Consider the following 20,783-nt stretch of genomic DNA (forward strand, 5'->3'; position numbering starts at 1 on the left):
TAAAATTTGTAGTTATTGTTTTCTTTTCAAAATTATCATGGGGGGCTTATAATATGAAAGATGCTAAAAAGAAGCGATTTCGTTTTTTTTGTTCTGCGCCATGGGGTAATATCAACTTATACAAAAATATTTTGGGGTAATAATTAAAAAACTTCCCCGACCGCTGCGCTATTTTTTTGATTCGGCATATTTAACTCTTTTTATTAGTGATACATTCATATTATAACTTTTGCTATATTGGTGGGTTTTTGAGATGTATTTTGCTGTTTACAGCTACAACTAGCTAGCCGATAATTTTGTCAACTTGTCTCTTATAAAAGATTTTTCTCCTAACCTACGTGTACAAAATCTAACCGTTTGATAAAATTTAACATTTGAGGTGCGTAAACGTCTCTTAATAGTCTGTGATAAGAGGTGTCTTTAGAAAATAAAGATATTTTATTAAATGTTGTTTTTAAGCTTTGTTTAATAACTTGTAAGCAAACGGTTCTAGGGATTAATTTTTTATGTTTAGATTAGACCAAATAATTGAGTATTTTGAAACATTTGGATGAGCAAAAGACAAAGAGTGGGTACGTAAATCTTAAGGAAAGAGCGAAATTGGTATCTATGTTCTGTTTATACCAATAAACTTATATTAGGACTTTTTAACGGAAAGAAGCGAGGAGTGAAGTGTTTTATTTTGTCTATTTAGTGTTTCTTTAGGTTTAAATGTGTAATAACGGTGGTTTATTAACTGTTTAGTGCAGTGAACGCTTAACGTAACAAAAAGTCCACTGAAAAAGTCTCAGTAAATGATCACTATTTTGGACGACTGAGATTATATTTCATCTCATTTCATTTTATAATATTATTTTTCATATAAAAAGAAATTCATTAAAATTTAAATTAGACTTGACCTGAAGGATTTAGTTACCAGGTCATAAAATCCCTTTTAAAAAAAAGACTTAGTAACTTTTGTTTTTATTTAAAGGTACCGGTAAAATGGGGCGTTTAGGGATTGAGAGGCGAATCGGGAAAAAACCGGGAAAATCTTTCGACGCTCAATATAAGTTTTATATTCGTTGCAAAATCTTCCATTTTTTGTAGTTTAATAGTAGAATGTTGAAAGTTCACAAAACAACTCTGAATATGCATGATAAGAGCTGCTAACTTATAAAAAATCGCGTTTCAAATTAAATTCCTGTGGTGGTAATTATTTTAGTGCTAGAAACTTTGCTCTCTTTTATTTATTTGATAATAATAGAAGACGACTATGATTTATAAACGTTATTTAGTGTTTGAACCAGCATATATATTAAAGGTAAGTCTTAGTTGTTATTGGTTTTAATGTATTTGATAAAATAAAAATACATGTACATATCTGTTTTTTTTGGGGATATTGGGGACGTCTTAGGTACAAATAACAACGAAAAAGGGGTCAATTGGGATGAGAATATGTGAAATGGAAACGACCTAAGTATAAATAGGTACAGGTTTGTAGGGTTGTCTATGTAGTTATAACAATATTTTTTAAATTTGTTGGTAAAAATCTGGTTTATTCGAAGCGAAATTGGGAATAAGTCTTTAGTTGAAATAGATAAGCAATTTAATATAAGTAAGTCGATTTTGCAGAGACATGTAACAAGATCAATGAAATCTCAAGGTGGACAAAAATGTCTAAGTACATAATAAAATATTTAATATTTGTTCAGAGTGGGGGTATTCATCTGATTAATCCATGGAATAACCTACACACCTAATCTCTTAACCCAGATAGAAATATCAGCACTGTCGATTGCACCTATAATTGAGGTGATGTCTGCCATGTACTTTTGTCAGTTTTTCAATTTTTTTTATTGATGATCACTTTGTTGGTGCAACTAAATAAATAAATAAATTAAAACTATATATAAAAATAAAAGTAGTGCCAACCCTAACAAATTTCTCATTTCGTCCCAATTAACCGCAATTTTCGGGTAAATAGGGATTACACCTATTTTTGCATTTTTTGCTTAAACTGGAATGCTAGTTGCATAATTTTAAATTAGACAACAAAGATGCCCCCAAGACTCAATCATTTTGATCCTGATATAGCATTATATACATCAACAACTACCTTAAAATTGCTCATAAAGTTGGAATTTGTCCCTAGTCGCCCCATTTTACGGTATATATTATTATACGGTACCTACATTAAATGACATTAATTATAAACGATTCTATCCATAGATTATACACTTAATAAAATATATTAGAGAATTCTATCTTAAAGTACATAAGTAAAAGTTTTACTGCCTGTAAAGATAGTGTAGGCACACCTACAGTCAATTAAATCAATTAAAATTTTAATTACCTACGTACAATGACTACATTATGGAAATAAATAATGCGTTACAGAAAACGAAGTTTAAAAAAGAGAATATGCGCAGTTCAAAAAACCGCTATTGCAAATGGTTTGAATAATTTTGAAATGAAACAATTTGATTTAATTTGCGACTATAATCACAATGATAAATCTGAGAAGTTCAACAAAAGGCTGATTTTTGTATTATTAATACTATTTTTATTGCCGTGGATATTGTTTGTACTGAATAATTTTATGAGTGCAAGATGTTTAGTACCAAGTAATTATTTAATCTGGGAGGCAACTCGACCATTAGCAAATTGTGCCTATTGTGAAAATGTAACTAAACCCATAGTGCTATATAATGTAACTCGACATGAATTTAATGTGAGTAAAATAAACTTCAAATTTCAATAAAGTACCACAGTAATATTGTGCACTCTAAAGTAATTATTTTCAATGCCTTTTAGAAGTATGCATATTCAACCGGACCAATCATAGTTAAAAATGCCATAAAAAGCTGGAGAGCAACCAAAGAATTTAATTATAAGATGTTTAAAAGACTGTATGAAGAGACTGGAGGTAGCTATGAGAGCTTGGATGACGGATGTCAATTCTTGAATTTTAAAACTGACTTGTTTAGCTTAAAGGAAGTTTTCAATATGCCTGAAGAAAGAGTGAAAAATGAACCAGGACAAAAACCTTGGTATGTTGGATGGTAAGTATTTTTGATTACCATTGAGGGTGTGATGACAATGCCCTTAAGGCCACCTGATCATAAATGTTTAGAGCTTTTCATGCACTACAACAATATTAAGCTAACCAATGAACAAGTCGTTGAACTCACAAAATAATGAAAGTCCATTGTAGTCTGATGAAAATGTTTTACTGGAGACAATATATGTTTTGCATGTATAATCATGTTTGCTTGCTTCGTAAAGGCATTCTTAAATATAATTATTGTAGGGGTAACTGTCATCCAGAAATACTATCAAAGGTCAGACAGTATTACAATGTACCAGATTTCTTACCAAGTGATGCTGAATTTTCTGGTACTGAAAATATTTTTTTCGGTTATGAAATTGGAGCAGTTATGCATGTAAGTATAATTTCTATTTAATTATGTAATGTGGATTTCACGTTGAAAACAAATGGAACATCATAATAACAAAAGTCAAAAGCATGTTAGAAAACATTCCATTATTAAATTAATCATGTTTAATAGCCTTTCAAATATAAAATTTTCAACATCAGTATAATATGTCATTTTGTTCCTTTTCTTAAGTGTTTGATTTAATGTTAGTATTTTGTTGTTTGTTTTAGTTGGATTACATATCAAGATTGATGTGGCAGGGTCAAGTAAGTGGTAACAAAATATGGTCTATTGCACCAGTACCAGAGTGTGATCATGTCTGTAATGGTTTGGAGTTTTATGTAGAAAAAGGTGACATAGGTCTGTATTAAATTTGCTTAATTACTTTTGACTTTATTATTTGGTTACCATTCTGTTTGATATACTGAATACATTAAATGAAATAAAATTTATTTTTTAGTATTTTTGGACACTCGCATCTGGTATCATTCAACAAGGATTCCTGCAGGAGAATTTTCTTTAACTGTCCAATCAGAATATGGTTAAGTATCTGATAAGTTTGAAACAAATAGTCTTTTTACCAATATAACAAATAGCTTGTCTGTTTTTATGGTTACTGTTAAAATAATGCATGCAATTGAAATGAAATTCTGAGATTTATGAAGGTTTTGAGTACAAATTTATGATTACATATCCAATGCCAAATATTGTCATTAATGATTTTGATATAGATTTATAATTTATTTAGTGTGCCATTTATATAAGTGCAACTTATTAGCTTTAAATGATTGCAATTTTTTATGAATATATTGCTATTTATTTATTATAGATTTAAGAGTGTACCATGTTTTAAATTAAATTCTTATACATTTATCTCTTTGTTTAAATTTTGTGTGTCTAGAGTTGCATATTTAGGGTGTTGTCTATGACCAGAAGCAATCTTGACAATGATTGATATCCGGCCGGATATTCTCAGCCAGCAAATTAGCCTGCCTGCTCCAGAGCTAGCCTGTTGTAGGCTAATATCTTGTGTAATAAGTAGGTAATCAAATAATAAGACAAATTTTAAAATCTTCAAAACATTGTATTGGACTAATTCTATGATAAAAAATTCAGTGAAGGATTGGATATAATAAGCCCTTTTTTATTACCATCTTTATCATCATCATCCATACACAACATCTATTAGATAAAAATTGTAAGAGCAATATTATGTCAAATCCTTCACTGAATACAATGAATATTGTAAAGTTGACAGAGATCAGATTTGAAACTTGTGGGACAATAAGCTTCTTAAAAGACGTACATGTGTACCAGTCACAGCATCGCTCACTGAACCTGAATGCATTAAAATGCACACTTACAATAACAATAAATAATTTCTCACTTGACCAGATAGTTGCCAATTCTCAAATGGACATTTTTAATTGACATGGCATAGCTATATCACAAAAGAAATGGTACGATTACATTGTACCTAATGAAACTGACACAATTTTATATTAATTTCATATTGCAACTACCCAATTTGGCGAAAAGGTAGATAGTGACTGATGATTTATGACTTTTAATTATTAGAAGAACTGCCAAACTCCAAGCACTGCATCTTTTATGGCTTCAATGTATTGAGCTGGAACCCAGTAAACCCAATACCTAGATGCTTCTGTTGGACCTAGTTGTAGACCCTATACAATAAACAATCATTATTTAACAAATCGGTTATATATATTGAAATGTATTTTTTAATACGCTTTTATTAGCTTCAGACGTATGTATGTTAGTATATATGTTTGTAACGGAATCTTTGAACATGATTTTGACCCCCTTCAAAACGTCGGATTAACTCGAAATTTGGTATACTTATTAAGGACTGCTGACATTCAATATTTAAAAAAAATTGAAAAGATCTAAATTCAACTAAAAAATTAAAAATAAATAATAGTTTAAAAAAACTAACAAAATACGCCTTTATAGAAAATCCAACTAAAAAATGAGTCGTCTATTATCAAAGGCGGCAATCTGACTTTTGGACAATGATTGGTAAATCAAAAAAACGAATTATTGACTTTGTATTCCATTGGCAGTCACAAAACTCTTCGGAACGACATCTTAGATAAATAACAGGTTAACTATTAACCTTTATTTAATGCAGGTTTTGAACCGTATTCTTTGAAGGAGACGATTATATTCAAATAAATCTGTATTGACATATCAATAAAAATTTTTTGCCCAAATGTACAGATTGCCGCCTTTGATAATAGACGACTCAAATAGAAATTTTTTTTTAATAAATTTGAATTAAAAATATGCAGTGTAAGAAAAAATGATTTTATTGTAAAAAAAAGCGTGGGGTGCATGGTATCAGTAGTTATAAATAACAGATGTAAGTAGAAGGGTTATTTTCATAATATCCTAGAAAACACCCCACAATTTTTTTAAATAAAATCCTTTTTTCTTACACTATTTTTTAGTTGGATTTTATATAAAAGCATATTTTGTTAGCTTTTTTAAACTATTATTTATTTAATTAATTCGTACTAGATTTATATGAAATAAAAATAAATTAAATTAACTTACCATGATGTGATATTCCTCGTGATCTTTTATAGGTTCAGATGTGATACCTGTAGTGGTACAAGAAAGCATTAATATATTATTTTATCACTATAGGTTGGTAATAAGGGACATAGCAGCATTAAATTTACTAGTCATAAGTGTTTTTTTGTTTTGTTTTTATTGCTTAGATGGGTGGACGAGCTCACAGCCCACCTGGTGTTAAGTGGTTACTGGAGCCCATAGACATCTACAACGTAAATGCGCCACCCACCTTGAGATATAAGTTCTAAGGTCTCAGTATAGTTACAACGGCTACCCCACCCTTCGAACCGAAACGCATTACTGCTTCACGGCGGAAATAGGCGGGGTGGTGGTACCTACCCGTGCAGACTCCCAAGAGGTCATACCACCAGTGATTACGCAAATTATAATTTTGCGGGTTTAATTTTTATTACACGATGTTATTCTTTCACCGTGGAAGTCAATCGTGAACATTTGTTGAGTACGTATTTCATTAGAAAAATTGGTACCCGCCTGCGGGATTCGAACACCGGTGCATCGCTACACACGAATGCACCGGACGTCTTATCCTTTAGGCCACGACGAGTACAGTGATAAGAATACATAATATATAATCATCAATGCAATTCCAACAAAACAAAGGAAACCAAGTTATTATTAGGGCTCTACTAAAGATACAAGGAATACGTGAAAAGCCAGATGGACCAGAACAAAGATATTCATTGGCTTACTTTTGATAGAAGTCATGGCAAGTTTCTCTGTGCGTTCTTTAGTGCCTAACCAAAGTTGATCCTGATCTGGTTTGAATGTTAATCTTACTTTACCGCCATGTTTATTTAACATACCACTTAAAGGTACTGGTGGTAGAGGCTCCTGAAATGAAACATTTTCAAATAAAAATACCAATTAAAGTTCAAAAATCATATTTAAAAATACTATTATTAGTATTGGATTAATTACCAATACTAATAATGTCAGCCACCAATGTTTCTGTGTCTTTAATTAATAATTAATCTTTTTAGTAAATTTTATTAAATTTAAGGTAATTTTATTGGTAGATTGCAGAAGGTATCGTTAGTAAACAGTACATCTTTCTAATCAAGGCCACCCTTGAATTATGCTTAATATTATCAATGTATATTTGTTTATTTATCCCTCTTTCTCTTTGATACAAAGCTAATAATTGACATGTTTTTTTTTCAAGTGACAGTTTTAGTCAAGACCTGTTTTAGTAACCTGGCTATGTGGCTGTGGAGTGGCTACCTTTTATCCTGAAAAAACATCTTATACTCCTGATAAATTACATTGAAACTTGACCATGCAGGCATGCCTCTGGTTTTTTTTTTATTGCCTAGAAGAGTGGACGAGCTCACAGCCCACCTGGTGTTAAGTGGTTACTGGAGGCCATGGTCATTCACATCGTAAATGCACCACCCACTTTGATATAAGTTCTAAGGTCTCAAGTTTAGTTACAACGGCTGCCCCACTCTTCAAAGCGAAACGCATTACTGCTTCACGGCAGAAATAGGCAGGGTGGTGGTACCCACCTGCGCTGACTCATAAGAGTTCCTACCACCAGTGGTAACACCTAAGATGTTTTTATTTACCAGTTAATGTCAAATATTCCAATTCTCTATCAATAAATATATAAAATATTTAATGTTGGTTTTAGAGTTCAATAACATTTTGGCATAGTCTTACAGTTCTGATATATTATAATAAAACAATCTAAACTGGTCACTAAAAGTAATTAATACAATAAAAAAAAAAAACTTACACATATTTGATTCAAATTTATAAAAAAAAAATCTCAATTTTAATTGGTTTTTCTATAAAAACGTATTTTTTTAGTTTAATAAACTATTAGAAATATTGAGCAATAGGAATTATAGAAGGAAAATGCACCTTTTTATAATTCTCAATCTCATTGCAGATATTATATAAAAGGTTTCAATGAAGTTACTCACTAAATAAAAATATATTAACCACACACTCATTTTGTTTAAACAAAACTTTTATAAGAGATAGAATAAACATTAGAGATGATGACAAAATAACATAACCATGAATTGTCAAGATAAATTTATCAGTTCGTGAAAGGTATTTGGCAGTATTCCAATACTTATTGTGCTTTGTTCAAAGAATTTAAGGTTTCCAATGTGTGTTCAAAATGTTATTTAGTGAAATATTTACTATTAGGACACACATTATCCATAACAATTTAACAAGAAAATTGAGGTAAAGTAGTAGTAGTAGTACCATAGATTAAAGTAATTTTCCAAGTGGAAAGATAATTAACTTAAAAAGCAACGGCAAACAGCCTACTTGTTATTTGGTGGTTCCCAAAGAGCACAATCACTACATTGTAATTTAGAGCCTTAAGATCATGATTATGTTTTGCAAGACTACATTAAATATTCAATGTATTACTGTGGTTACTGGAGCCCGTAGACATCTACAACGTATATGCTGCCATTCACCTTCAGATATGAGTTTTATGGTCTCTACTGTAGCATAAGAATATTAAATTGAATTTTTACCTTTACTCCTTTAATTCCTGGCATTACATCAGGCGGAATACCTTTATCAAGTACTTTCCTATGAATTTTTTGCATGCATAATGGTTCTTTACTAGTTTGGGTTGTAGCTTTTTCTTCTAAAATTTCCTGAGAATTGAAATAGAACCAATTAATGTGTATGGAGAGCAAGAAATGACTAATGTGAACTATCATAAAGGTTTACCTTTGGGACACTTTTCACAGCCAATATGTCATCCATTTTGGATCCTACAAGCATAACTTTTCCTCCTTTGACGATTCCAGCTTTCCTGAGCGTCATTTCATCGCGAGCCATACCTTTGATGATTAATTTTTGAGCTGATTGCGGAACGCCGCATATCCTTTCCAAATGAGCTTTTAGTTCTAACACTGTGGCGTCGTAAGCAAACGTAATATCATGTTTCACTTTGTTAAAAACTACAGTAAATTCGACTTGTTCTGGGATCTCGCAGACTTCGCTTTCCTCTGTGGTATCGGATGTACCGGCTGAGCACTCCGCTGGTGGATCTATCTGCAATATTTTTTCGTTGACCACGGGTTTATCCATGATTTTAGTTGCGCCATTCGATACAGAATTTGGATCTTGATTTTCTGTTGTATCTCCTTTTTCTGATGCTAACAAATAAAAATAAACGTGAGTTAGCAAATTTCTAGAACAAAAGGACCCTCGATGTACGTTGATAAATTCATTTTACTTCACGAAAATAAATGGTACAATGTTGTTCCCACCTATGTGATCCATACTGTGATGTTTAATTTAAGTATAATTTTGTAAAAAATTAAAAAAGCAATTTTATGATATTGTTTTGGAATAAATAATTAGAAGACAGCCGATACTGACAAACTGACATAAACGAACAATTTTTTAACACGACCACAGAGTTTTTTGTGCTTAACTCTTCCTTCGGGCAGGCAAAGGAAACGTAGCCAATATATCTAAAATGTGAAACTGTGTGAATTAATAAATTTCATTAATGTAGTGCTTCTTCAGGTTTAAAAATTTAATGATGGTGGCCGATTAATTGTTTGTACAAGTGAGATTTCATCGATTCTTTCAAAAATTAACCTGAAGTATCAGTAAATTCCCATCATTACACTATGACATTATTTTGTTTAACTTTATCTCGTTTGTTTTTCCCCCATTGAGTTTGTTGCCGGGTCTTCTCATTTGGTCGCGATTTTGATCCGATTATAGATTCAGAGAAACTGCTCTTACTAGGCATAATGTTAGCAAGTTCTCTCAAACTGAGCCCCGTAAGCTTTTTTATTATTATTTTTTTGCTTAGATGTGTGGACGTGCTCGTCACCCATCTGGTGTTAAGTGGTTACCGGAGCCCATAAATATCTCCAACGTAAATGCGCCACCCACCTTGAGATATAAGTTCTAAGGTCTCAGTATAATTACAACGGCTGTCCCACTCTTCAAACCGAAACGCATTACTGCTTTATGGCAGAAATAGGCAGGATGGTGGTACCTGCCCGTGCGGACTTACAAGAGGTCCTACCACCAGTAATTACGCAAATTATAATTTTGCGGATTTGATTTTTATTACACGACGTTATTCCATCACCGTGGTAGTCAATCGTGAACATTTGTAAAGTTCGTATTTCATTAGAAAAATTGGTACCCATCACCGGGATTCGAACTCCGATGCATCGCAAGATGTCCACCGAACGTCTTATCCTTTAAGACACGACGACTTCAAACTCACCTATCCGCCGCCGCGTAGTTGGTATTGCAACAGAATTTAAGAAGAAAATACTTGGACTGACTTGGCTTAAAGGTCTGGTTACCAGGCCTAAAATCTTTAAAAGAACCTTAAAAAATCTTTTTCTTTTGGTTTCCATGGCAGCGATTTTCTAAACAAAAACTTTTCTAATGATTAGGTAGGCGCACACTGAAAAACAGCAGTTAATACAATTAAGATAATAATTTCATACTTTTCTATGACTGACTAATCCTTTTTTTAGTTTCCTAGGTTTATTAACTCATTACATTATTTTCATATAGTTTTCTTATGATTGTCTTCGATTACCAAGGTGTTAACTAAAACAAGAAGCTGAATCAAAATTAACCGTTAGGGCCAATCCGGGCTATTCTCTAATAATTATTTCCGATAATGAACTTTAACATGGATGATCCACTAGCAGGAATCCTGAGTGACGGCAGTGATGATAGTTTTTTTGATGACGATATTTTGGGCAAGAAAAAGCCTGCAAAGAAAGCGAATCCTAGAGCAACAGAAAATAAAAATGCTTTATTTGAAATAGAACAAGCAGGCAAGCCTGCTACAAAACTGAAGCCCGATATTGCCACTAAAGATGTATCATTGGAGTTCAGCAAAGAAGACGCGAGGGAAACAAAATTAAATACAACATCACCCGGTCCTACGAAACGCGTTTCAAAAGATTCGTTCAAATTGCAGCCTCTTGAGACAAAAACAAAAACTAGTGAGTTTACTCCTAAATCACCAGCAAAGGCGACTGCTTTGAATATTTTAGATTTATTGGACGAACCAAAGAATGACAGAGTGGCACCAGAGAAGGGCAAGAGTAGCCAATCTCTCTTAGATGATATTTTGGGAGGTCCAACATCAAAATCGTCTAACGTTACAAAAAATCGACCAGCGACCACTGTAAATACCAACTTCGATCTAGATACGTTTCTAGGGAACGAAGATACAAAGCCACCTTCTAACAAGGGTGTTCTTAAAAAGCCAAATAAAACCGATAATCCTAAAAAAGAAAGCCAGTTAAAACCAAAAGTGGGTGCAGATTGGCTCGGAGTATTTCAAGAGGATACTGAAGTAGATGGGGATGATGGAGACATGCCTGCTTGGTTAGTTGGGGGAGATAAAAAGAAAAAAACTGAAAAGAAACCGAAAGACGATATAGAGAAGAAAGAAGTAAAAGAAGAGAGTAATGTAGAAAACAAAACCGAACATCATTTAGAATCAGAGAAACCTAGAGCCGTTCTTGCAGAAAAATCATCAGACTTATCACCACCGACTATAATTCAAGCTAATAATGAGGACATTACAGCTGAAGGGGCAACTCTGTTTTTAAAACAGCAAGACTCTCAGCTAATGTTGGCTTTGCAGCTGAAAGCACAGGAAGAGAAGCTTGCCGCCATACAATGTATGTCGCTTTTTGTAATTTTCCTTTCATTAATTTATTCATCCACTCTTTTAATAGGCGCTACTGCGCTTGGTCTACGGCCTTTTTCACCCAATTTTTGTCGTCCATTTTTGTTTAGGCTTTGTCTAACTGTAGGCGAATGTGGGTCGTCGATAACGATGTCATTCATGCCACTCAAAATACCAATATAAAGCTAACAGTCTGGCTATGAGTACCTTTGAACGCCCTTAGGCTCGTTCCCCTTTTTAAATATCGACAATGTCAGTAGAACCACAGTGCCCAAAGTCAAATTTTTGGTTTGAACACACGTATTTTAGTATTAAGAAAATTCGGCAAAGAGTTCGACGTGCAACCTAACCCATGCATCAGCCCGCTGAGTTTCTCGCCGGATCTTCTCCGTGGGTCGCGATTCCTATCCGGTAGTAGAATCATTCGCGAAGCAGCTTCCCTTGAGGTGATAGGTCTCCTTCGGAGGCGTTCGGGCAGCTGTTAGCAAATCCCACCCCTCCTGCCTCCTGGCCTTTGCTCGCCCACCTTTCTTGGTGCAACTGGAAAGGCCTCAAGATCAGGTCCTGCCAGAAACGTATTATTTCCGTGCTCGGCCAATAATTGAAGGTGTGATATCTCATTTACGTCGAGATGTTATTTTCATCATACCTACATATTTACTTTAAGTACTAGTGTTGCCTGGGCGTGTCGTGCGTCCGCACGAGTTCTTTTTTTTTTTTTTTCTTAGATGGGTGGACGAGCTCACAGCCCACCTGGTGTTAAGTGGTTACTGGAGCCCATAGACATCCACAACGTAAATGCGCCACCCACCTTGAGATACAAGTTCTAAGGTCTCAAGTATAGTTACAGTTACAATATAGTTATAGTTCATAACACTTCTCTTGTTTCAAAGTGGAGCTAAGTCCAGAATTAATAATTCTAAGCTTTTTGCCAATGGTCTACTCTTTTATTTGATTTAATTAATATTTTTATGATCTATTGGGACATTGAAATTGATAATTTTTAGCTTATAATTTCGTATTAATTTTGTAAGTGCGTCAACAAGAAAGCCAGAGGGTGCAAAAACAAGCCGCGATGGCTCACCACGCACAGTTGAATGCTATGTTGCAGAAGCAAGCAGAGAACAGATCACAAATGCAAACTATCATAAATGCTCATCAAGAACGCATAAACCAGAGGATAAAGGTGAATATAATACTAAAATGTAAGATTCACCACATTTTAAATATCTGTATTTGGTTTTTGTATTTTATTATTGCATCTGTAAAAAATACAGTTAAGCTTGTGCTCAGTGTGCTCAGTGCGAGTTTTTAAACGTTTTCGATAGCGTAAAAGTTATGTCAAATTTGTATGCAGTTGGAACAGCGCCCCTAGCGGCAAACGTAGGCAATCGTTCCAACTTTGAGTTAACTTTTACGCTATCGAGAATGTTATAAAGCTCGCGCTAAGCACACAGAAGTAGTCGTATATAACTAAAATTCTCAACGCTTTTAGTTGCTTAGACCAGTGATCGGCAACCCGTGGCTTTTTGACTCCTCGGCTACGTTCTTCCGCGAAACGTTTAGTTCAAGCATGGACTACTTATTATCTTGCCTTGTAAGAAACGAGTAAACAATTTCAAAAACCAAGGCTAACAAAAAATTGAAGTAAAAAAAATGGCTCTTTGAATAAATTTCAATTGTGTGTTATCTATAGTTGGCTCATTTGATTGACAAGGTTGCCGATCACTGGTTAAGACGAATGTTTTTGGAAAATCTAATTGAAATTTCAGGCCCTCTTGGGAACTCAGGATACGATCGATGAAGAAGGACACGCTGATGGAGCTTTCGAAATGAATGTCGGTGACGGTAAAGAAACGCCTCAACGTAAGGAAAACAAACAGCTTTTGCAATTGATTCAGTCTCTGCAGGAGAATCACGATAAAGAAATTGATTTGATGGAAACGTCTTATAGGTATGAGAAATGAACGAAGTTATTTTCAGTGCTTGAGCAACGTATGGAGTAGCCTTCATATAGGAATATTATCGTACACCTTTACACATATAGAATCTTGATACAAAATTATAGTGATTCACTTTCAAAAGATAAAGAACTAACTGGGCAATTTTGACAGATAAGCGAATGACATTACTATAGATATTTTAACGAAGAATTAATTGAAACTGGAGTAGGCAAGATTTGTATGAGCGTTCCTTTAGTAGACGACGGATAAATAGCTTCAATAGGAAATGCTATCCGTCGATAGGACCTTAAAAGAAAATTAAGAACAGAAAAATACATTTGTCTAACTTTAATAACCGAAACGATGTATAGATAGGTTATTGAAAACAGCCGATACGATATTATTCATTCACTGTGGAAATCAATCATCAACATTAGTTAAGTACGTATTTCATTATAAAAATTGGTATCCGCCTGCGGGATTCGAACACCGGTGCATCGCTACATACGAATGCACTGGACGTCTTATCCTTTAGGCCACGACGATTTGCGACGATCTGAGGGTATGGGCCGGTAAGTGTGGGTCAAAATTTGTAACTTAGGGGCGTTACTTTTGTCTTAGAAATTTAGTAGCAATATTAATTATATTCGAAAACGGTTTGTTTTGTTTTCATTAATTGGGTACACGATATTTTCAGACGCCAACTAGCGTTCTTGGAGCTATCGGTGCATCAATCTGAAGAGCGAATGAAGGAGGAAAGCGATAAACTGGTTAAGTTCTATTCGGAGAAGATCGGCTGGCTAGAGGAACATCACTTGCTATTCAAGAAGATGACTGAGGATAATTTGAGTGCGTTAACCGATAGGCATAAAGCTGAGAACGACATGCTGAGACACCAGCATTTGGACAACGTAAGGATCTTGCAGGAACACCACACCGCCCTTATGGAAAATATCAAGTAATTAAATATGACTCTATTGAACACATCTCAATTTATAGTCGTTAAGAATATGGAAAATAAATAGCCGGTACAAATATAACATTCGCTTTTCACGAATCAAACAAATTTTAATCGGGATATAGCACTGGAGATGTTAAGCCTCGTCGTTTTTAAGAGAGTTATCATTATGGGTCATTATGACGGAATTAGTTGACGCTCGCGTTAGTCGTGAATCCTGCCTTAATGCGTGAAAAACCTCATCGACCATTTGGTGGTTACCTTGAATATCGGCTTAAGGTCAAAGTCTCAATCGTACGGCGCTTTACATTTCGTGTAGCGAAATAAGTCTTCATAAACCATTTTTGATTACGTTTTATTGTCGTGTCAGTGTCTTCAACAATCGTATTGGAATATCGAATTTTTAATCTTCATACTCGAACGCATATTCACGAAGCAATGAACAAATGAATATATCATTCAAATGAATACCTAGTTAATTGTTCAGCAATTTTTTTTTTAATCTTTTGTTGCACATTTAAAAGTTCTCATTGATAACGAACCTTGATGTTATTTATCTAAATATATAAAATTCTCGTGTCACGGTGTGCGTGATTGAGCTCCTCCGAAACGGCTCGACCGATTTTCGTGAATCTTAGCGTGCATATCGGCCAGGATGGAGAATCGGACAACATCTATTTTTCATCCCCCTAAAGGTTGTCCACCCCAAACATTTATGTTAATTTTTTATTTTTTGGATAATTTTTTTTGGTTATAATGAGGTATTATATGGTTGAATGAGGTTTTTTTTTTCTACACTAGAATTTCCCTAGAAATATTTAAGGCAACACAACGTTTGCCGGGTCAGCTATAATTTTATACGAATATATTTTTGTTGATACAGGAATGCCGTGAAGCAGGAGCAGATCCTTATTAAGGATTCTGTTTCGTTCTCGTCTGATTTAAGTGATTTAGTGGCGGAAGTCAGGGAGACTAAAACTAACTGTCAATTACTTGTTAATAAAGTTGAAACTTTATCTGAAGCCAATCGCCATGATACCGAAAAGAGTTTGCAAACTAGAGAGACTCAGATTAATGGTCAGTGTTTGTGATTTGTTATGGATTTTGTTTTTTTTTTGTAATTGTTAACTTTGAAGTCCGAAGAGGTAGGTGGTCATGGATATCAGTTATGAAGTTAATTCTAGAATTCGTGGGAGGAAAGATCTCTCATTTATACTTTAAAAAAAAAAACTTATTTTTATATTATATCCAACATTATCGGTTAATTTCAAAAACATTGTTGTCCGTTTTAAATGTCCAATGTATATTTCATCTATGGAAGTTTAATGACAGTTTTGCCAAAATTACAACACCACTTATTTATGGCCGGTTATCATAAAATGTAAGGCTGTATGTGTTGAACCAAAAGAACTATAATTACAAAAGCTTACACCCACTGTCGTAAATTACAGACACAAAAGCGTTTCTTGTGAGGACGTAAACTGCAACGTCTGATAAATCATATTTTATTTCATTTCGTAATTGTACGTGTTGTTGTGCATGTTGTATGAAAATATCTAAGTTTGGTTACTGACCCTATTAGGGTTTGTTCGTATCGGGAACACGGTTTCCTCCCGATCCATTAACGGTGCTTTTAGGTACCTCAAGCACCGGTCACCGTGCTCGCCGAATCCGTCGCTTGCGACGAAGGGCTCGACGAGTACCTAAATTAACCCATAGACACAGCCCACTGAGTTTCTCGCCGGATCTTCTCAGTGGGTTGCGTTTCCGATCCGGTGGTAGATTCTGCGAAGCACGGCTCTTGCTAGGGCCAGTGTTAGCAACATTCCCGGTTTGAGCCCCGTGGGCTCACCTACACGTCAAAGAGAAGCAGAAATAGCCTCTCAAGGCTATTAGCATAGGTAGGAGAAAAAGGAACACAGTTTTGTAACACGATCCTGCCTCGCTTCAGCCACGAAACGGTAATGAATTCCGTGACACTTTAGACTTCATGTCTCAATCGACAACCGCTTAAATCGACCAGCCCTGAGAGCTCTGAATTAACCTACCGAATGAAAATAAAAATTGTTAAAATCAGATAATTAATTATATGGTATCAACATGTACAAGATTAAAAAATTTGCGTTTTTTTTTAAAGATATGTTACAACACTTGAAAAGGGAGCGGGAAAATTTCGATATCGAAAAGAATGAAAGTCGAGATATTGTTAGAATGTTGGAAGCAAGACTAAAACAAATGACGGCGGTGAGTAAAGTTTCTAAGATATATTCATAATCTAATTGCAGTTTCTGATTAACGTTGTGATATCTGTTTAGACGCTTGAAGAAGAAACGGCATTATTAAAACAGAAGAGAATGGAATTTGAATTTGAAAAAGCGACATTCAATAAGCAAACAGAATTCGCTAAGAACGTTCTGAAGAAACAAGACGACGAAATAAAAGTAAGTAGTGTTGGTACTGTTTGGTACTGATAAAGTGCATTTAGGTTTATAGAAACTGTATGATTTGATGCAGACGCTTAGGGAAGACATCCAAAAAGAATACCAGGAGAAGATCGCGAAGATAGACGAGGAAAAGGTTAAGACGTTAAAAGATAGTAGCGCGGTAGCAAAAGATAAGGCAGCCGTGCAGAGTTTAAAACAAGAACTTGAGGTAGGTTGATTTAATAAAGAAATCTAATATCTTTATTAATGAGGTGATAATATTGAGTTTGTCGTAGAAAATGAAAGCGGAACTGCAAGCGCAACTTGAAGAACTGACTGAGGAGAGAACTAAGTTGAATGTTGAAAAGCAACAAGTGCACATGGAGGAACAGAGAACAGTGGCCAAGTATATAATCAAACAATAATAATGATGCGATTTATTTTTGAGAAATCCTATGTCATTGATTTTGCACTTTCAGGAGTCGTGATCTGGACTTGCTAGCCAAAACGGCGATTGAGAAGCAGTCCCAAGCCGACAAGAAATATTCTGAGGCGGAGTTCTTACAGAGAAAATACGAGGAGCGAATACGGAGGATACAGGAGCATGTGGTTTCGTTGAACGCCCGCGAGAAGCAGATCGCCAGAGAGAAGGTGGCTCTGTCCAGAGAAAGGCTGAACTTGCACAACGAGAGGAGGCAGATCGAGGGAAAGCAGTGTTCTCTGTGCAAATCCACCCAAAACTTACCTTTCAGTTTAGAAACTAACTATAACGTGCCAGATTCGTACCTTAATGTATCGGTTTCGAGGGATCCAACGAAGCCCAACGTGAGCTCGGCCATGAACGCCATCGAACAAGAGATGGCCCATTTGATGAGTGCTAATTTTAGTTTAAGACACACTCCCGGTGTTAGTGACGTAAGTGAAGTTAATAGGTTTGTTGGGGGCGAAGCTCTCGATGGTACAATACAAAATGCTGAATCTCAATTGGGATCTGGAGCTTTTAAGGTGAGAACGCTACGCGCTTTTGGAACGATTCGAGTACGTCTCGCATCTTGTTTTTTTTTGGAGTGAAAGAGAAAAGATACAATTTAGGAAGAGCGAGAGTGAGAAGATAGACAGAGCGTCTCGCGAACCACTCGACGGTGGAAAGAGGGAACGGACAAAGCTAGCTAGGTCGTTTCTCTTATACACAGAATTCTCTATTACAAGAGAAATTTGATTTAAGGATGCAAAATGATGAAAGCCACAATACTATGCACCGCAAAAGAAGTTTCATTGCTTTCAGGAGCATCATTTTTTAATTGTTTATAATTTTTTCAGGATTACATGGACCCCAAGTTCATGATGTTACGTTTGGACGTTCAGAAAGTATTGAGTAATATTGATCAAAGTAAAAATGGCGATATTAAATACGGTCATTCCGATGAAGACTAAATGTGTGTTCAATGTATAAACAAAATAAAAGACTGAATTTTATGTGTATGTTAATTCATTTAATTCCACTCTGATGTTACAGAATGTATTTTTTGTTTGTTTATTATTTATTCAATATGTTATCAAAATGTACACAAACTTAATTATAACTACATGCTACTAAAGATTTTTTTAAATATCTCATCGTAAAAATATAGGTACAGATTTTTTTAAATTATATTCTAGATTATAGTTGTAGTCAGAATGCACAACTTTGATTCCTTTGGCCTATTATTATTTGTCGGATTGTTCAGAGAATCCGATCCGATCGAATACAATTACGAGCGAATTTTAAAATTTATTTTTAAGTTGACGTTATTACGTCTCTGATGCGCATATTTATTTTTCTTCTTTTAATATTTTTGAAATGCTTCGTTTATAGATAGAATAGACATTTTTTTTTAAATAATAAATTTAAAAACATTTCATATAATTAGAATGTACTTTTGGGTTCGATTGGAACGAATTCTTTCTGCACCCCGACAATTAATTGTATCTACATATTTTAATATTTTTTTGTTTATTTGTCTATCAGGGCTAAATATAAATGATTTAATTATAAATAGTACAATACAAAATAACTACGCGCTACAGTTCAGTCGGGTAGTTAGCGAACGGCGCAATGGAACAAATAGTTTCTCGTACGCTCTGGTCAATTTATAATCTTTGAAAACAGTTTTATGCGTAAACTGTGGAATAAGACCGGCCATTTTGTTATAGCGTTCTGATACCAGATCGTATCAAATTATATGTGCGAGTTTTTTTCGACTGGTGTCCAATATCGGAGTCGTTTTGGAGGTAAATGTATAGATGAAAACTTCAAGCGTCGTTCGTACAATCTATACTAATATACCTATAAATCTACAGTTGCTTTTACGGATGTTCCGTTATAAATACTGAACCACGCATCCGATTGACTTGAAACTTTGTATCCATGTAGAAAATACATGTACTTAATGGTTAGGCTAATATTTATATTAGTGTTGGACTCCCTAATAATAATGACAATAAACAATAATGTTAATTTTAAATGCCCATCGAAGCGGGCGAGTACGGCTTGTTATATAATAATATATGGTTAGACAGAGGAATCAAAATTACGCAGAATGACCAATGCTTAACAAGGTTTATATTGCAGTTTAACGCATAAATTTTCTTAATTGGCTGCATATACTCAAACCTCGTGATAAATAACATTGAAAGATTCATAGTATAATAGCGACACGCTCGTAACTCGACACGTTACAGGAACTAAATATAATTCTGCACCGGATTTTATCTATGTACCAGTCTTTTTAATAATATTTGTATTAAGTAGTAACGAATTAATAGCGTTATGGACGGCCTGGCCTTTCATTAAACTTATTAGTCGCACAGATCATTATAAATTTATATATAAATTATTCTTAAATTTAATGTACATATAATATATATTTATATAAGCAAAATTTTTAGTTTTTATTATTTAATTATCGAACAAATAAAATAACATTTTTTTTCCATTATGACTTAAACATTCTAACTATATTTACAAGAAAAAAAAAATATCATTTTTATAATTAATAACTAGGTTCTCTATAAATTTGAAAATACATATCGACGATTGAAAGGCAAACGTGACTAAGCGACAATGCGTGAACTTTACAGTAGAATAATTTCAAGTTGAATTACCTAAAAACAAAATTTATTTTAATGAATCTAGCTGTAGTAGAATCTAGCTAGTAGCTGTAGGATTGAAATGATTTTAATAGACCTAGAAAAAATTTTTTTTTGCGCATCGAATATAGTTATTGCCTATCATTTATGTACAAAGCAGTTATTGTCGCTTAGTCACGTTTGCCTTTCAAGCGTCGATATACATACTATATATATATTTATTTTAATCTTTACTGTAAAAAAGATAAATCGTTAAACATGAAGAAAGCACACGTTTTTCATTTTCATTTATCACAGTATCAATTTAATTTTGAACATCCATTACACGAATACATAGATTAGATAAAATGAATTTCGCTGTAACATCCAGAACAATAATTTCATTTCACGTGAATACGCTATACAAAGGAATGGAAGTAAAATGGCAACGTACTGATGCTATGATAGATTTTCGGGCGGTTGCTTTTGATACTTGACTTCGAGCAGTTGTGGGTAGTTCTCGACGATCGCCAATAATATACCGTCGATGTAATTCCTCAGTTGTACGTTCACGTCTTGTTGTTCTTTTAAAGCTTTCTGCAACTGTTGAGGAAAAAAAAAAGTTTCAAGAAAATGTTGCCATCACAAAAA

At 34.2% G+C, this 20,783-nt stretch overlaps 4 protein-coding genes across 11 annotated transcripts in view; 2 read left to right on the forward strand and 2 right to left on the reverse strand.

Moving 5' to 3' along the window:
* Positions 1-2,186: 2,186 nt before the first annotated feature.
* Positions 2,187-4,292, forward strand: LOC101741787 (uncharacterized). Of its 3 annotated transcripts, none has more exons than XM_038013981.2 (5): positions 2,187-2,713; positions 2,797-3,032; positions 3,293-3,425; positions 3,650-3,779; positions 3,880-4,292. In XM_038013981.2, exons 1-5 carry the CDS (start codon positions 2,369-2,371, stop codon positions 3,963-3,965), a joined length of 930 nt encoding a protein of 309 aa, XP_037869909.1. In that variant the 5' UTR covers positions 2,187-2,368; the 3' UTR covers positions 3,966-4,292. The 3 variants fall into 3 exon arrangements, with proteins under 3 accessions (XP_037869909.1, XP_037869908.1, XP_037869907.1); XM_038013980.2 differs by having other exon boundaries at positions 2,188-2,713; positions 2,800-3,044; XM_038013979.1 differs by having other exon boundaries at positions 2,190-2,713; positions 2,797-3,044.
* A 190-nt stretch (positions 4,293-4,482) lies between these two features.
* On the reverse strand, positions 4,483-9,452 carry LOC101741174 (ubiquitin domain-containing protein UBFD1). Its single transcript, XM_038013982.2, has 6 exons — positions 9,284-9,452; positions 8,739-9,169; positions 8,537-8,662; positions 6,728-6,869; positions 5,997-6,043; positions 4,483-5,104 (listed from the first exon to the last, which is right to left on the reverse strand). Exons 1-6 carry the CDS (start codon positions 9,294-9,296, stop codon positions 4,994-4,996), a joined length of 870 nt encoding a protein of 289 aa, XP_037869910.1. The 5' UTR covers positions 9,297-9,452; the 3' UTR covers positions 4,483-4,993.
* A 22-nt stretch (positions 9,453-9,474) lies between these two features.
* LOC101741027 (fas-binding factor 1 homolog) lies at positions 9,475-18,500 on the forward strand. Its single transcript, XM_012695033.4, has 11 exons — positions 9,475-11,692; positions 12,735-12,886; positions 13,473-13,654; positions 14,341-14,601; positions 15,485-15,678; positions 16,739-16,845; positions 16,917-17,042; positions 17,116-17,253; positions 17,321-17,430; positions 17,504-18,029; positions 18,345-18,500. Exons 1-11 carry the CDS (start codon positions 10,675-10,677, stop codon positions 18,456-18,458), a joined length of 2,928 nt encoding a protein of 975 aa, XP_012550487.1. The 5' UTR covers positions 9,475-10,674; the 3' UTR covers positions 18,459-18,500.
* LOC101737965 (rab11 family-interacting protein 4) overlaps positions 18,496-20,783 on the reverse strand; it is a 102,282-nt gene continuing 99,994 nt past the window's right edge. For 4 of the 6 annotated variants that reach the window (XM_012695034.4, XM_062671120.1, XM_021351573.3 and 1 more), the window contains one exon: positions 18,496-20,735. In XM_012695034.4, coding sequence (XP_012550488.2) covers positions 20,592-20,735 — 144 coding nt within the window. In that variant the 3' untranslated portion in view covers positions 18,496-20,591. The remainder of the gene's footprint in view (positions 20,736-20,783) is intronic. The other 2 variants (XM_062671121.1, XM_021351575.3) reach the window with 1 other exon arrangement.

The sequence above is a fragment of the Bombyx mori genome, chromosome 11 (genome assembly GCF_030269925.1).
Source record: "Bombyx mori chromosome 11, ASM3026992v2".
In the NCBI taxonomy this organism is placed as follows: Eukaryota; Metazoa; Arthropoda; class Insecta; order Lepidoptera; family Bombycidae; genus Bombyx; species Bombyx mori.